The 18193-nt window shown below is 27.9% G+C and overlaps 2 protein-coding genes across 8 annotated transcripts in view; both read left to right on the top strand.

Moving 5' to 3' along the window:
• The first annotated feature begins 2023 nt into the window (after positions 1–2023).
• On the top strand, positions 2024–4865 carry Snsl (snustorr snarlik). 3 transcript variants are annotated; one of them, XM_083042403.1, is made up of 6 exons: positions 2024–2086; positions 2780–2920; positions 3099–3179; positions 3359–3486; positions 3582–3755; positions 4527–4864. In XM_083042403.1, exons 2-6 carry the CDS (start codon positions 2863–2865, stop codon positions 4740–4742), a joined length of 657 nt encoding a protein of 218 aa, XP_082898529.1. In that variant the 5' UTR covers positions 2024–2086; positions 2780–2862; the 3' UTR covers positions 4743–4864. The 3 variants fall into 3 exon arrangements, with proteins under 3 accessions (XP_082898529.1, XP_082898531.1, XP_082898528.1); XM_083042405.1 differs by lacking the exon at positions 2024–2086 and adding an exon at positions 2104–2260 and having other exon boundaries at positions 4527–4865; XM_083042402.1 differs by lacking the exon at positions 2024–2086 and adding an exon at positions 2104–2560 and having other exon boundaries at positions 4527–4865.
• Positions 4866–5703: 838 nt separating this feature from the next.
• The window catches only part of Wdr62 (WD repeat domain 62), a 32374-nt gene continuing 19884 nt past the window's right edge, over positions 5704–18193 (top strand). For 2 of the 5 annotated variants that reach the window (XM_083042386.1, XM_083042384.1), the window contains exons 1-10: positions 5705–5902; positions 10239–10386; positions 11829–11920; positions 14450–14672; positions 14955–15170; positions 15288–15470; positions 16114–16274; positions 16360–16696; positions 16795–16961; positions 17826–18150. In XM_083042386.1, the coding sequence (XP_082898512.1) occupies positions 10303–10386; positions 11829–11920; positions 14450–14672; positions 14955–15170; positions 15288–15470; positions 16114–16274; positions 16360–16696; positions 16795–16961; positions 17826–18150 (1788 nt within the window). In that variant the 5' untranslated portion in view covers positions 5705–5902; positions 10239–10302. Of the gene's footprint in view, positions 5903–10238; positions 10387–11828; positions 11921–14449; positions 14673–14954; positions 15171–15287; positions 15471–16113; positions 16275–16359; positions 16697–16794; positions 16962–17825; positions 18151–18193 lie in introns of all 5 variants that reach the window. The other 3 variants (XM_083042387.1, XM_083042385.1, XM_083042388.1) reach the window with 3 other exon arrangements.

Genomic DNA, 18193 nt, shown 5'->3' with positions numbered 1-18193 from the left:
CACAGAAATTGTGTTAATTTAACATAATATATTGTTAAATGGTGATACGAATACTATGTTAATATTTTAAAATAAATGCCAAACTTCAAGTAAACTTAAAATAAATGTTTTGTGTAAAATTAACATAGTTTTAATGTAAAAATTAACTAAAAGAGATTGTTAATTTTATATTTTATCATCCCCACTTATATTATAAAATAAAATCAACATTTTTATCTGTAAATTTTAACAGATAAATCTTGCCACTAATAATACGGAACATATTTATTGTGTAAAATTAAAAATAATGCACATTGTGTTATTTTTACACTTTTTTCAGTTGTTTTAATAATTTAACATTTGAGTTCAATTAACACAACAGCAATTTGTTAAATTAACACATGAATGTGTTAAATATTTAACACAAAAATTTTAACGGGGACCGTTTTTAACATAAAAACACAAATTTTCCAACCTTGTTAATATCGAGACTTAAAATAAAATGCTATTGAACTTTTTTCATCTTTTATAGCAATCAATTTAATTTAGCTAATAAAACTTTAAAAATAATGGAAAATTTATTGAAAAAATCCTTGTTTACCCGTATTTTTTTCATCTCCTCTTTTAAGAGTTGAGCTGAGAGATTTTGATATCTTAAGAAAATATATATTTAAGTAGTACATAAAGAAAATTTTACAGCAAAAATTGCATAAGAAAATATATTCCTTTTTTTCAACATTTTATAATAAAACTGGAATAATGACATAGCATTTATTATTATAAACATTGTAAATTTGACGATTATATAAAAAATATAATATACTCTAGTAAAAATTATATAGTACACATTATAAAAAGTCATTGTCAATAAAGTAATTTTTTAAAACTATTATTAAAATTCGTATGACTTTTATAAATGTTTATATTATAATTTGATATAATTTTACATAACTATAAAATATCTCTGTAAAATATTTATTTTTCTCATAAAATACGTCAGATAATGTCACAACTAACATCAGAATCTGTTTCTCAGCACTTTAAAGAATTATGAAGGTTGAATTAATTCTGTCGATGCAAGAATTTCCGCTATTATTTCATCCCTAATTAGATGACACATGTTTAGGCTCAACGACACCGATATCATTATTTTTATAAAGTAATAACAATTTAACCAATAAAATGTACATTAATATTTTTTATACAAGAGAATTTTTTAAACAAACGCGTTAACTTGATATGTTTCTTTACCTTATTTCTTTGGAAAGATAATTGTTTAATGATATAGAATATATAACTACGATGTAATAATGATATAATATAAGATATATTACATGTTAGATTTATGAGAGGGAAATTACAATTAATCGATGACTTACTTATTAATTACGATAAATACCTAATACAATATATATTATCTGTAACATTCAGTTCCGTTATATCTATATAGAATTAATATAACAGTGTTTATATATTGAATAATTTAATGATTTTCATTACACTACGTCGAACCGAATTAACATGTATAATTTGACTTGTTATTTTTCAATGCAATTTTTTAATTAGTCAAAAGTTCATTAGGTGTAAAACTCCGGAGATTTTTGGCTGCCCCTGCACATAGGCAAAATTATTGACAACCCAAATTGCAAAATGAGCCATTTTGACGTCATTTTAACATTAAATTACGTCAAAATGACTAATTTTGCTACCTGGAAAGCCAGAAAGAAATGTTTATATATTTGGCTTGATAGTGATTCTTCAATAATAAGCCTACACCGCAAAATAATGTTCTTGACTTGATGATCTCCGATCATAGATCAGTGATGGCGACACCATTTAGCCATTTAATGATCGCGTCAATTTTCCATTCAAATAAAATATACAATATAATTTTTTTTTGCATATAGTAAACACGCGACGAAAAAAAACCGTGCATAGGAAAGAGAGTTTACCAATATCGACATTCGGTTCAACCGCGGATGACCTCGATCTTCGTTGCCTCTCCTTTCACTTTAAAAGTACTTCTATAAGCACTCTTTCTCGCATTGGCGTGGCGACCGAAAGACATTTCGTAATAATATTTCAGTTTATCTTAGAACGTTGATCGGTGAGCTATCCATCTATCGACTCTCTCTTGGTTTCACTTTCATTTAAGTCTAAGGACGGAGTCGCATACATCCTTCATTGCGACGAGCTCCTTTTTTATTTATAATTAATCCAGCCAGTTTAATACGATCATTGAACAGTATTAATTAAAAAAGCGATCGTCTCTTGAACACGTGTATGATATTCGGCATATTAGTGAATAATATAGAAAATCAACAAGCAACGATTTAAGAAGAGAACGTCCACGCTTTCTCGGGAAAATGTTGAAATTGCACGCGATCATCCGTTTCAATTTCGCTTTTAAATTTTACTTTCGTGCAATTAGTAGATTGAACGGTTTATTACAAAATAGATAACATATGCGAGTGCAAATGTGAATAATGGAATAGTGATAATTTTAGTTTTAATTCAAGAGAAACACAAATTTGTGATTTCAAACAATATAATAATACTTTCAACGTGTCATAACATTTGTGTAAATATATTGTATCGAATTTCTGATTTAATGTCCCAAAACAGTAATTTCGTATGTGAGAACTTTATTTAAGTCAAGATATAATATCAGTCATTTAAAAAAAACGTTTTTTTAAATTAATAAATATTAATAAATAAGCTAGTAAAGCCAGATGTCGTCCTTTATAATGAAAAGATTGTCATGTTCGGAAGATTAATCTTTGCTTATGTTCGATTGCAGAAATACCTATGAAACCTAAGTCACACATTGATTGAACACATGAAAGTGATTGACACACATGCAGGAATTTCCCTTTCAAAATAATGCCAATCATGAAAAGTGCAATCGTGCGGCTACTGCTTTTGCTAATTTGCTATGAAAGTAAATGTGATTTATATTTGATTTATATATGGCATATTCTTCACTAAAATCAAAATAAAAATAATAATTTTTTTATACATATTATATGAAAACCGAATAATTATCAAAATAAAATCATGTTACGATTTAATACTAGTTATATACCTATATAACAATCGATTTATAAAAAAATTTACAGATGCAACAAGTTTGATTATACCTGAGGAGCTGCCAACAATATTAAGTTTAATCTACTCCAATATTCCGCCGATAAAAAAAGGTCTCTCTTTCTCTCTCCCTCTCTTTCTATTCACAAATTTATTTATTATAAATATATTACAGAATTAAATCAAGAAATTTTTTATCTCAAATAATTTAAGCTTTGTTAACGCATTTTTAATTATATATTTAAATTGTTAACTATATTATATTTACATTTTATAAAGTTAAATTTTACAGGCACCGATTCCAGACTTGGTGTAGGGTTTCGACTAGGTGAACATGCAGATTTCCAAATTGTTATCGAATTGGGACCACAAACCGAAACAGGTCCACTAGGTGCATCTGACAATGCTAAAAAACGAGAGGTCAGAATTTTTACAATTTGTACATTGTATGCATATATGTTACATATATGTTACATAACTCGCAAAAATTTAAAAAGCTTTTTTCTTGTAAATAGGCAATGTTTAATGCCGCGATGAGAGGAGAACTAGGATCGTTGACACAACAAATAGCCAAACATCAAATGGAACGTAGAATCCAAAAGGAAATAGATAAATTTAAAGCAATGGAGACGGAATTAAAAAAGATTCAAACGGAGAATAAACAAGAGAAAGAGGGAGAGAATCAAAATGTAAATAAGTAATTTATATAAATCAAATCTTCGCAATATTTGGCATAAAAAGTTATAAGGGTAGAATGGCCAAAAAGTGAATAGTTTAGAGATATTTTGTACTTTAATATGACATAATTTTACATAAAAATATCTCGTAAAATACGCATTTTTCGATGATTTTACTCCAATCTTTTTTTGCACAAAATAATTAATTAATATAAAGAGAACACATGTGTTAAAAAAAAAAAAAAAAATATGTAGCTGCTAGTTGCAAATTATATATTTTTGTTGCGAGATATTTTATTGTGTATATAAAATTATGTTAAATTAAAGTACGAATTATTTTGTAAACTATTCATTTTTTGGCCATTCTATTTTTATAACTTTTTATGTCAAATATTGCGAGAAATCGATTTATATAAAAAATAGTTAGGGTAACTTTATTTAAAAAGAAACATTGATCTTTAAATAATCTTAAAAATTGATCTTAATCTCAATATGTAAGATTATCAACTCTTTTTTCCTCTCGAAACCTTTTAACTTCTATATGAAATATTTTCTCGTTAATACAGCCATAGTTTCAGCATATTTAACTATATTTTGATTAAAATAAAACATTCTGTATTGAATATTATACGAAATTATTTAATTCAATAATTTACTTAATTATTTGTTAAATAATTTATTAAATAATTCTTTAAAAAAATTCCAGTCAAGTAATTTTTTTAATAAACGACGATCACATAGAAAATTCCTGTTTGAAAACAATAAATGTTTTAATTTTCTTAGACTGTTTCCAATAATTGGTTGACGAAATGGAAGAAGGAGATATCGCAATCAACAGAAGACAACGTGCCATTAAATTCAGCTCAAAATAAAGATGGAAATATAATTCAACAAAGAATAGAAAATAAATTACCAGTTAAATCTGATATTCGAAAGGATAATACATTGAAAGAACTAACTAATAAGTTACATAAACCACAAAATATGGATAACAAATAAAGAAACTTTCTGACTTTGTCAGAAATCTGATATATTAGTATAAACCATTTTTGCGATTACTGTATTTGTCTATCTTAATTTTTCTCTTTTGTTAGTTATTATTAATATTATTTATATATTATATATTGTTAGTTATTATTAATACATACATGTACAATAAATATAATCAAACATATAATTGTTTTAAATAAATATTGCTATATCTCTCTCATCAATATTTTTTTTTAAATATATATAGTACTTTATTTCTTATTTTTTGTACAATTTATATAAATAAATTGTATATATTGTATTTAATACCTTTAATACAATTAAAAAATATATTGAATAAATGAGCAAACCTTAAACTTCTTTTTAAAAGATGATATTTTATCTGCAATTGCAAATTACAAAATACTTTAATAACATAATTTGGAGATAAAATAAAAATGTCGAAGGAAATGCGTTCCTTTAATTTTTATATTTTCTTTATATTTTTTTCTCATATAATCTATATGTTTGTATCTATAGGAAAAATATGTTTCATATAATCTTATTTTATTCTTTAATTTTAGGACATTGTATATTTTATTATTATATATGAGCAATTTTTTCTCATTTTTTTAAATTTTATTTTTTCAAGAAGAAAATATTTTCTTAATTATTTTTCCATTACTCTTTTCATGATTTTTCTTGCTTAAACAGAACAGAGAGTATATATTTAGAAATAGAAAAAGAAAGCACATATGTATAAACATGTTCCATATATAATTTATATATGTATAATTATATATATTCATATGTATATATGATAGACTTTTTATCCTAATATGTTTCTATTTTTTAAAATAAAATATATGCCGGAGAAGATTATATGTAAGTTCAAATTGAAATTTCCTGTTCAAAAATACCGCCGCGATTCGTATTCACACGTTGCCGATAGATGGCGCGACAGTGCACTTTTGCAGCGAGTTGTCTAGCCAACGAAGAAACTGTGCGAGACTGCGAGACTGCGAGAGCTGAATTAGTATTGTCCCGTCTATTTTGTGACGTGTAAACGTGTGTTGTGTTTGTTTCATATTCATTGTCGAATTTGTCTCACGTACGATTTTTTCCGCCAGTTTTCTCTCCAGATTCGGCTAATACAAGATACATACCATGTTTGTGGACGATCAATATATGTAAGTATTGCTTATCACTTAACGATTATCTGTTTGCTAAACGTAACCTCCAAACATTAACGACGCGTTAATGTTCCACATTGGACGATATCCTTGCATATATATATATATATATATTTTTTTTTTTTACACATTTTTCTCTCTTTTCCTCTCCCATTCTTTTTCTTTCTCTCTTTCTATTGTTCGACCGATACTTCTTCCTGCTCTTTGCCTATCTATATATGTATCTATAAGTGTTCTACGTTTCGATTTCTTGATTTACATAACGAGCATCAATTGTGAACACCGATCATCTGTTACGACGATGCAGCAATCGATTGGAGATATTTTTAATGATCTGATACGTTATTGATGTCAAAGAGTGCTCTTTTAATAAAAAGTAATCTTAAATTCGACATTTAAACACATACACACGCGCGCCTGTATGTGTGTATATGTATGTACGCATTTGTATTTTATATCGCGAATAATCGTGTATAAGATAAAGTTCCAAAAAGAGCTCCGATTTCAATTCATTGTATTCGAAACGAGTCGTTAGAAGAGTCATTACAAATGATCGATGATTAAAGATATAAATATGATGTCGTGTCAAACAGGATAATACATGTATGTATGTATAAATAGAAATAGGAATTGTTAAGTATAATGAATGCAATGACTTCAAATTTTTGACAAGTAATCAATATTTAGGAGATTTAACTTGTTTTTCTGTCGTTTGAATTTTTTATTTCGAACTACAGCCTTTTTCTTAAGGCTCCTGGTACCTTGTCGACCATGTCGGAATCGTGACGTCAGAGGCGAGAAAACACACGCTAAAATTTTTAGATGCCATTTCTAAATAAAAACATATTTGCATAAAATAACACTTAAGATGTCTTTAATACACTTCTAAAAAACGCCGAAAACTATTCTTTTCCCTTTATAATCAATCAACAGCTGTAAAATGTAATATAATGAGGCCCAGTCCGTCTGGTCTTTGCACATGCGCAGTCATTCCGCACGTCAAAGTCTGATATCTCGATCATTTTACGGTTGTTGATTGACTCAAGGGAAAAGAATAGTTTTCGGCGTTTTTTAGAAGTGTATTAAAGAGATCTTATTTTATGGAAATATGTTTTTATTTAGAAATGGCATCTAAGAAATCGCAACGTGTTATTTCTCGCCTCTGACGTCACGATTCCAATATGGCCGCGGTGAGCACCCAGGAGCCTTAAGATCTGACCCCTCAACCAAGATTTTAACATTCTTTTTTTAGTCAAATTCATATGACTTAATAATCTATTAGATCTGTGCTTAAGTTTCTGGGGTCAAGGATTTTTCTTTAACACCTTTCTCAAAATTGATATAATAAAGCAATTTGGAAATCGGAATTGTATTTAGTGTCAAATAAACTACGGAAAATGATTATTCTTGTTTTTGTTTTTTTTGCAATTTTTTTTAACAATAAAATAGGTGAAAAAGAAGAGTTTAATATAGGAATTTGTATAAAATTATTATGAAGAGATTGATTGCTGATTGTAAGCTGGACTAGAATTCTAATTTTTTAAATACGACATGACGTTTTTTTATTTTTTAAGGCTCCTGGCTCCTTTCCGACCATGTCGAAATCGTGACGTCAGAGGCGAGAAAACACACGCTAAAATTTCTTAGATGCCATTTCGAAATAAAAAAATATTTCGATGAAACAGCACTTCAGATGGCTTTAGCACACTCTTAAAAAACCCCGAAAACTATCCTTTCCCCTTTATAATCAATCAACAGCTGTAAAATGTAATATTATGAAGCCCAATCCGTCTGGTCTTTGCACATGCGCAGTCATTCCGCATGTCAAAGTCTGATATCTCGATCATTTTACAGATGTTGATTGATTATAAAGGGAAAAGGATAGTTTTCGGGGGTTTTTAAGAGTGTGCTAAAGCCATCTGAAGTGCTGTTTAATCGAAATATCTTTTCATTAAAAAATGGCATCTAAGAATTTTCAGCGTGTACTTTCTCGCCTCTGACGTCACAACCCAATATGGCCGCGGTGAGCACCCAGGAGCCTTAACATTAGAACGTTGAATCGATACCTAATTTTATCACAATTTGACGGTATTTAAAACAACTTTTTATTCTTAAAACTTTTTGTTCGTTTTACCTTTAATTTTTTTAACATTTAAATAATTAATAAAAATAGCTCTTAGTTACAAAGATTTTTAATATTTCACACTTATTTTTATTTCTTGTTAAAATTACTCAGAATATTTCTTGTAAATTGATTGCATTTTGTATGTACACTTTCTACAAATGTATTTTTTATTATTTGAATGCAAATATTTGCTTTATTTTTATTGCAATATATAATAATTCTCGCGATAGGATTTATGTTTATTAAAAGTTTGATTGAAACTATACACAGCATTAATGCCTAAAGATAGTCGCTTCCGGGTCGAATAATAGCTAGACACATTATGTCTAATTATTTGTGCATCATGATTGTTGGTTTGAGAAAGAACTGATAATATTGTTTCGGAGTTAATTGGACAATTCAGGTATACAAGGATAAAAATGAGAGTCGTTAATAATTGGAAAACCTTGAACTTGTTATCTTGTGTATATCGATTCTTCCCGAAAATTATTATTTTAGCTTCGATACACAAGGGATCATTATCGTATTCCTGCTCCTTTCTCTTAAGATTATATATAAGAAGGTTAAAATATTCTATATTCATCCTATATTATTCTTTCTTGTAAAATTAACCTATATATTTCCTTCAAAATTTATAATGCAATTAACGCGAGAGTCAATAATATAATTCGTATAACCAGAAATGTGCAAAATAAATGCCCAAATTCATTTGAAATAGAAAATGCAAAATATTTTAATTTTTTTCATTTTTGAAAATGCAAAATGCGAAATTTTTTAAAATTGAAAATAGAAAATAGACATTTTTAAATGGTTTTTTAAAATAAAAATAATTTTTTTACATTTTTCTATTTATTTATATATACTTAAATTTATATTTTTTATTATTTATATTTCTTCTACTTCTTTCTTATATGTTTTATTTTTTTCTTACTTTTACTTTTTCTTATACTTAAATCCTTTTTTTTAATATAAACTTATTATGAATTACAAAATTGAATTACATAAATTTTTAGATATGGGATTACAAAAAATGTTTGCCTATATTGTTTACAGACATTCAGTTATTCTTTTAAAATGATATTTTGATTGCGATGCTTTTTAGAAGTGAAACAAGTTTTTCAAAGGGGAAATTTTTCTTCTTCTAAGGTTTTATAATTAAAAATCAAGAGTGTACATATATATTATTGATATCTCAATAAATTTTTAGTTTACAAGAAAAATGCATTTGGAATATAAAATGAGTAATGAAAGCCATTTAAATGGAAATGTAAAATAGTTTCTGAAAAAATGTATTTTAAATGCAGAATACAAAATAGGCATTTTACATTTTGTATTTCCATTTGCATCTACTTTAAATAATGTACATCTCTGCATCTGTAGCCTATCTTGCTTCATTAAAAAACGAGGATGATTTCACTTAAAAAAAAAACGTTGATCTTTAAATAATCTTAAAAATTATGATCTTAATCAAAATTTAAGATTAGCAACTCTTTTTTCCCCTCGAGAAACCTTTTAATTTTTATATGAAATATTTTCTCGTTACAGCCATAGTTTCAGCAATATTCAACTTTATTTTGATTAAAATAAAACATTCTGTATTTAATCATATCATATGAAATTATTTAATAATTCTTTAATAATTAATTAATATTTATAATATTATTTATTAATTATTTAATAATTATTCGATATATAATAATTCACTTAATGCGACTGCAACCTCTGCATAGCTTTATGGATAATCGAGAGAGAATGACTTTTTTTATATATAATCTTAATTTTTTTTTTAAAATATTAACTGCACAATCTGACATAAAATTTCTATAAATCTCTCACTATCGAGACACATATTTACTCTTACTTTCACTTAACTATCTATCACCAGAGATAACCGAGAAGTCTCATCATTAAGGTTCAAGAAAGTTCAGAAATTTTGATATGTCATGCCAATTTGATACTATTACAGATTCTATCTTGTCATCTAATCATGAATTTCCAACAAACACACGATTGAAGATGCATGAAAGCGCAAGATTGTGTTTGAAAGAACAAGATTGAAATAAATATTTATACAACTGCTTTGTATATTCGATAATATGAGATAATCTATCATCTTCATAAGTTTATGAACCCCCTACAGAGAAAAAAATTTATTTATTTAAAGTTAATTTATTTCTTCTGCTTATAAAAATATCATTTTTGTTACAGAAAATGAAATAACATCTGAACGTTCATTCAGAAATGAAATCCTGAAAGGACGGAATTTACTATCATGATGGAACCACCACTTACTAGCAAGGTTCTCCGGGCCCCTAACTTAAAGAGAGGTCAAGAGAACGTTAGGATACAGAATAGAGTAAGTGATGATAATAATATAAAATGTGTATAATATAATATATTATATTATACACATCATAAAATGTGTATAATATAATATATTATATTATACACATTTTATATATACTACGAAATTAATATTTACATATATTCGAATATATATACAGTAATATTAATGAGGAAAATTTTTACGATTTTGCTAGACGTCTAAATCTATATTCGTTAGTTAGTTTTTAATTGGTTTTAAAATTCGTTTATTTGTCCACACGCTCTATAAAATTTTTAAAATTCTGAAAATTTGACATTTTAATTTTGTCTGTTTTGAATTGGGAATTTTAACGGGAATTCTAATCTGTCATTTTTTCATTAAGAATTAGCACAATTTGGCACAATTGGAGAAAATTCGAAATGGTCAAATTTTTTTCATCCTTATCTCTTTAACTAATCCTCGAGGATAACGAGTCTTTTGTTGCATGGTTTCTATTCGTCTTGAGTACAATTCAGTACAAGTTGAGAAATTAGATTATCTGTCACACAACACACACACACACACACACACACACACACGTAAATATCTGCAAATCGACATGTCATGTGGCCTGTAATGTGTATCTTCCATTCTTAATCACGCTAATCTCGATTTGACATATTTCACACACAACACACACATATATATAGGTACATTCTACACACACACACACACACACACACACACATATTTTATAACGAAATGTATGTACCTCGTTTCCTCGACAAAGAAAAAGCCACATAATATTACAGAGAATTCAATGGTGAATGCCTGGAGCTAACAATAAGTGTGACACAAGTGCCATACTGACCCACAAAACATTAAAATATGTTAGTATATAATGTATGTACATTTATGTATGTATATTCATAGATGTGCATTCTTGATACAATGCAATGTACATTTAAAAAATGAGAAATATATATGCAGATGTAATTAAAATAATGTACATAGAAGATTCAAGATACATCAAATTATCAAGATTATTTAAACACTTGATATTACACCGAATAAAATTTATGCTTTATGCACAATCACTTACATAATTTCAAAGAAAAATTAATCTTCTTGAAACTTACGCATTACTACATCCGCGTTTGACTCTTAATTGCCTGAATAATTTAAAATGTGTTTTACAAATTAACTTTAGAATGACAGCTATATTACCACAGATACACGTGTACAGATATACATATACAATAGATATGTCGTAAGTTTTGTTTAAAAAAATATTATCAATTTCAAAATTCTTACTTGTTGGATTGCTTATTTTTTTCCAAAAAATTAAATATTAAAAATTCTACTATCAAATTATCTCGTTATTTTGCAATTTTATCATTAATTAGTTTATTTGGAATTTTATTAATAATTATTGAGTGAAAATTTTACTATGTCATAGCAATATATTTTCATATTTTTAAAATTTGTTTTAGATCAAATTAGAACGAGTGCTGGGAGTAACTGTATCCAGCAATGCAGCCCTTGATTGTGACGTAACACTTGAACTGGTTGCTTATCCAGCTGGGTAAGTTTCTTCTTTCATTGAGTTAAAACAAAATGTAGATAATATATAGATAATAGATTATACAATAGGTTTTACTTTAGACAATTTAGATATTTCTAAAAAGAGTAAAAAAGCATAATGTACAATTTTTTATGAATCTTTAACAAAATAATGAGTTATTTGCATTAAGACTATAGATGTTTTCCAGCAAGGTATACAAGCGACTCTGTGTAACACAGTGTACGTTCCATTGCTTTCTAACTACGAGACAAGTCGACACAATCATACATATGTATAATGCTGTGTTCGACTGTGTCGTTGTTACGTCACTCCATGAATACGGTCATCTTTACATTGCTACTAGAATAACACAAGCGCGCGCCATTCCTCGGTTTTATATTAAAAATAATGATATTAAAAAAAAAAATAATATAAAGTTTATTTAAATTCAAATAATATTTTATGACAGAAATCAGCTGATAACTGTCAAAAATGTTAATCGAGTTAAAAGAACTATAACATATTATTTAAAATATATTATTATTTTAATTTTTAAAACATTATTTTAAAATTTAATTAGCAAATTAACGCTTCAATTAGCTGATTTCTGTCAAAAATTATTAATAAATAAATATATATATATATATATATGTATATATTTTAGATAATATGTTATAATACTTTAAACTCGATTAATATTTTTAATAGTCGATCATTTCCACTACTCCTATTTTTAATAGTTATCAGCTTTCTGTCAAAAATATTAATCGAATTTAAAGAATTATAACATATTATTTAAAACATTGTTTTAATTTTTATACCATATTATTATTTTAAAAATTAATTAGCAAATTGACGCTTTAATCAGCTGATATCTGTCAAAAAATATTAATAAAGTTAACATTTTCTAACTAAATTTTAAAATAATAATATGTTATAAAAATTAATATAGAAATATGTTGTAAATAATATGTTATCATACCTTATCTGCGATTAATATTTTTTGACAGAAATCAGCTGATAACCGTCAAAAATATTAATCGAGTTTAAAGTATTATATTATCTAAAGTATATTATCATATTATCTAAAATATTATTATGTTAATTATCTAAAATATTATTATGTTAATTAATATCATATTATTATTTTAAAATTTAATTAGCAAATTTATTAATATTATTTGACAGAAATCAGCTGAATAAAGCATTAATTTGCTAATTAAATTTTAAAATAAAAATATGTTATAAGAATTAAAATAATAATGTTATAAATAATGCTATTATTTTTTTTCTATGGAATTAATTAAAAGATAAACTTTTAAAAAAATTTTAAACTTTGATTTGCTGCAAATAAATATATTTTTTTATTTCTTTATTTTTTATCGCACTCTCAGCCATTATATCTCTAATTTCTAATAAAAATACTATCTTATTATATCATATAAAATATTAAAAATTGTTAAAACAAATTGTTTCTATAAATGTGCGTAAATGCGCGCACTTCCACTTCCGGCAAACTTGATGAGTTTACTCTGTGCAATACCAATAATTGCGATTAAAATTAATTGAGCGACGGGAAATAGAGAAAATAAAATTTTAAAAACATTTAACGAAATAAAAAATATAATAAATAAAAGATATAAAAAATAAGATTGCGATAAATAAAAAAATCAGCAATATAATTATCACATTAATATAATTTATCACATGAACTATAAAATACAATTAATTTTTAGATATAAATTTAATGTAATAGCAAACAATAATAATATTAAATTAATTTATGCTTTTTATACTTGTAATTATAACATTTATATGTTATAGATTTAAAAAGATGTATGGGAGATGCAATCGAGAACAAAAGTACCAACGCTATTCATTTTAGAATTCATCTATAAAAAATCTGTTAATCTTATCTGAAAAAAAAAAGAAAATCTATAATTTAATTTCCTAACTTTTAGCTGTTTCCAAGCGTTGACACAACCGAATACTCAGTAATCGGAGAAAAAGCCAGAATTTCAACAAATTATTATTATTTTCTTCTAAACGATTTAATGAATGTTAATGTAATTTTACAACATTGTTCCTTAAAGGTTCAATTATACATGTAAAAAATTTGAATTACATGGTACCATTTTTTCGATATTTTTAACGTAATATAATCGATCGTAGTAACGAATTTTTATAAGATTATATGTAAAACTAGCGGAAATTTAAATTGCAATAACTTTTAAATGAGTTGGTGAATTAAAGCCAAATTTTAACAGTAACTTTAGTAGTTTAGTCAAAGTGGAAACGATCTATATTATAATTTTTATGAATTTTGTACCATTTTTAGATGTCTCCTATACATCCTTAACGAGAAATATTATAAAATAATTATAAAATATTAAACAATATAATATATAAATATTAATTAAAACATTAAAATATTATTATTATAATATATATTTTATAAATATTATAAAATATTATAAAATATATGTATAAAATATTGTTTGATTGGGGTTGCGTTTTACAAATAGTAACGTTTCCATTGACTATTTCCAGCTGCACCGTCGTCCTATTCAATCCACGGAGGAACAGTCAGGCGCACGTTTTGAACGCCTGTCGCAAAACCGTAACTTCTCTGGCACTCGCCGGCGATGGCAAGCTTCTGGCCACGGGTGAATGTGGTCACATGCCGAATGTCCGTGTCTGGGATATCTCCGATCCGCATAATGCCGTCCAGATCGCGGAATTTTCCGGACACAAATACGGCATCAATTGCGTGGTAAATGTTACTTGCAATAATTTTTTTATCTCATATATTCGCAAAATCTTGGATATCTCTTTTACTTCTGATCATTCTCATTTGATTGAGTTTTAAAGAAAAACCTAACAGGTTTTTAAAAATAAAACCTAACAGGTTTTCTTTAAAACACTTTTTTTAATTGTATTTTTCGAAGTATTTGCCTAGTAAGATAAAAATGAAACATTCTGTATATGCATAGGATGTCTGAAAAGCGAATTGTAGTAAGTACATGTACAAAACAAGAATATATTTCTATCTAAGGCATTTTCGCCGAGCAACAAGTACGTCGTATCGGTCGGCTCGCAGCACGACATGATCGTCAACGTCTGGGATTGGAGGAACAATGTTAAAGTGGCGTCTAACAAAGTTTCGAGCAAGGTGAAGGCTGTCTGCTTCGCGGAAAACGGCAATTATTTTGTTACCGCGGGTAACAGACACGTCAAGTTTTGGTACTTGGAATATTCTCGCAGTGCCAAGGTAACTTTTTAATAATAACTTTCATTTTGCGATTTAAGATCAATCGTTTTCTCTCTCTTCTCTTCGCGCAATAGAGAGACTTAGCTTTCTAGCATATATGGTATTTTGTTTGCGCAGTACAAGGAACCTGTGCCTTTGATGGGCCGATCTGCCATATTAGGGGAACAAAGGAATAACGACTTCGTTGACGTAGCTTGCGGTAAGGGGGAAATGGCTGATTCCACATATGTGATTACCAAAACAGGCCTGTTGTGCGAATTTAATAATAGGAGACTTTTGGATAAATGGGTCGAACTCCGAGTAAGTCATTCTGGTTAAGATTGTTTCTATACACAATTATACAGGGTTAGTCATTTTATATTACCCACCCCAATAACTTTTTTATTTTTGAATGTAGAAACAAATATTTCAGACAAAGCTATATGGTTTCAAGAGGGATATAATGATGGTACTATTGGTTTGATCTTGGATAGTCGTTTGAAGGTCACACAAAGGTCATCTTTAATTTCTTAAATGGAACCCCCTATTTTTCATTGCATATTCTAGCTTATCTCGAAAGCTTTCCAAAACATTATAATAAAATGTTCTTCCGTTAAGTATTTTTCGAATTATGAGGCTTGAAAGATACAGTATTTTGACATAAAATACAAAATAAAATAAAAAATAATAAGTTCCATTTAAGAAATTGGAGGTGATCTTCATGTGACCTTCAAACGACTATCCAAGGTCAAATCTTTGCCATCATCTTATGTCCCCCTTGAAGCCGTACAACTTTTGTCTGAAACATTTGTTTCTACATTCAAAAATAAAGAAGTTATTGGGGTGGGTAACTTAAAATGACTCATTCTGATCGCAACGAAGCAAAAAGAAAAGAATGGAATATAATCAATCTACTTTAGGTTTATCCATGTGAATGAGAAGAGTTTTTATACTACTTTTCCAGACAAGCAGTGCCAATTGCATGACAGTCGGAGATAAATATATTTTTATCGGATGCGCTGAAGGAATTGTAAGGTGTTTCAGTCCTAGTACCCTTCAATTTGTCACTACGCTACCGCGGACGCATTACTTGGGGGTTGATGTCGCGCAAGGATTGTCTATCAGGTTCATAGCAAATATCGCTTTAATTCTCTGGCGAGTATTTCATGACGCGCGAGTCTTGTAAATACTTTTTTATTCGTTTTTCCAGTCATATGTCCCAACATCCACCAAACGCGAGGTATCCAGATACGATTGCGTTGGCATTCGACGAACGAAACAACAAGCTGACCTGCATCTACAATGATCATAGTATCTACGTTTGGGACGTGAAAGATATCAGGCGGGTCGGCAAGTCGCATTCATTTCTATACCATTCGGCCTGCATTTGGGGTGTCGAGATGTATCCAATCGGTCAAGAATCTAGCAGCGCGGTGCCTCTTGGGAGTTTCATCACTTGCTCCAGCGATGACACAATAAGGATTTGGAATCTGGAGAAGGATATCTCGCCAAACGATACATTGTATAAACGAAACATTTACAGCAACGTTAGTATATACATTTTTTTCTCAAAATATAACAAAATGAGACGCAATCGTATGAAACCTATATCTTATTTCACAATTTTTCTCTTTCTTATCAACAGGAATTACTCAAAGTCTTGTATGTAGATCCAGAATTGACTTATCTGAAGGATCTGGACTTAGCCGCCGCAGGATCCACCGAAAAAAGCGACGCGTCTTATGACGGTCGAAATGGCGTAAGATCTATAAGAGTCAGTCCTGACGGCAAACATCTTGCATCCGGAGATAGGTAAAGAATTTTTTTTTAAATTTAGTTAATATATATAGAAAGGGAGAAAACGAAATACCTTGATATTTCTATAACTGTGAATTTTGAAAAAAAAAAATAGTTTATATATAATTATAAATAATTATATATAATTAAACTATTAAACAAAAATTACAGATATAATATGTATGTAGCAATTGTGTCATTTTGACATTGAAAATTATCTTGAACTTTTTAAATAAGAACTATTTTTATTGTATATTTTTTTAGTTGATATCGAGACGTTTCCAAAATATATAATTATAAATTCTCTTTTAGTAAGAATTTTTTGAGCCATATATCATCAATTTATTAATATTATGATATGATATCGCCAACATTAGCATGAGCCAAGTTCATGCTAATGTTGGCGATATTATATCATAATATTAATAAATTGATGATACATGGCTCAAAAAGTTCTTACTAAAAGAGAATTTATAATCATATATTTTGGAAACGTCTCATGCCAAATGACATAACTGCTATATAAAACATTTTTTGTTCTATGACTTTTATCTTAAATATTGTTATTCTAAAATCTAGTTTTTAAAATATCGGAGCGTTTCATTACTTTTCCACCATTCTGTATACATACATATACTATACATACAGGGTGGTTCATAAGTTACAAGTCCAATAACTCTTAAAATATTTATCGAATCAAAAAGTTGTTTTTAAAAAGTTTCATGAACAACTTTTTGATTCAACAAATATTTTTAAAATTATTATATTATTTGTATACACTTTACATGGGGACTCTGTATACAGCTGATCAAAAAGAAACAGATAAAATGACGGAAAACAAAAAGTAAGAAATGTAACATTCACGTATTATTCTTACAGATCCGGCAACATCAGAATTCACGATGTATCTTCATTAGAAGAACTGTGTTTAATAGAGGCGCATGATGCCGAGGTGCTGTGTTTAGAGTACTCGAAATTTTCGCAACACTCGGTAAATGTTCCTAGGCTATTGGCAAGTGCGTCGCGAGATCGGTTAATTCACGTTTTCAGCGTGGATCAGGGATACAACTTCTTGCAAACGCTCGACGATCACAGTTCGTCCATCACCGCTGTCAGATTCTTCAATCAATCGAGTCAGGATAATCAAATACAGATGGTATCCTGCGGCGCCGATAAGAGTATTATTTTCAGACAGCTGCAATCGGTAAAAAACAATTCAATTCGTTAATCGATGATCAGTTTCGATT

This window comes from Prenolepis imparis, unplaced genomic scaffold (assembly GCF_030444845.1).
Source record: "Prenolepis imparis isolate NDT839.2.m4 unplaced genomic scaffold, iyPreImpa1.0 SCAF_7, whole genome shotgun sequence".
Lineage (NCBI taxonomy): Eukaryota > Metazoa > Arthropoda > Insecta > Hymenoptera > Formicidae > Prenolepis > Prenolepis imparis.
This window is presented reverse-complemented; position numbering and strand designations above follow the sequence as displayed.

Bases quoted from the DNA above. Each gene is read 5' to 3' on its own strand.
- Snsl (XM_083042405.1), top strand. From the start codon at position 2,863: ATGCCAATCATGAAAAGTGCAATCGTGCGGCTACTGCTTTTGCTAATT. The intron at 3,180-3,358 runs GTCTCTCTTTCT...TAAATTTTACAG, and splicing joins TATTCCGCCGATAAAAAAAG to GCACCGATTCCAGACTTGGT. The intron at 3,487-3,581 runs GTCAGAATTTTT...TCTTGTAAATAG, and splicing joins ACAATGCTAAAAAACGAGAG to GCAATGTTTAATGCCGCGAT.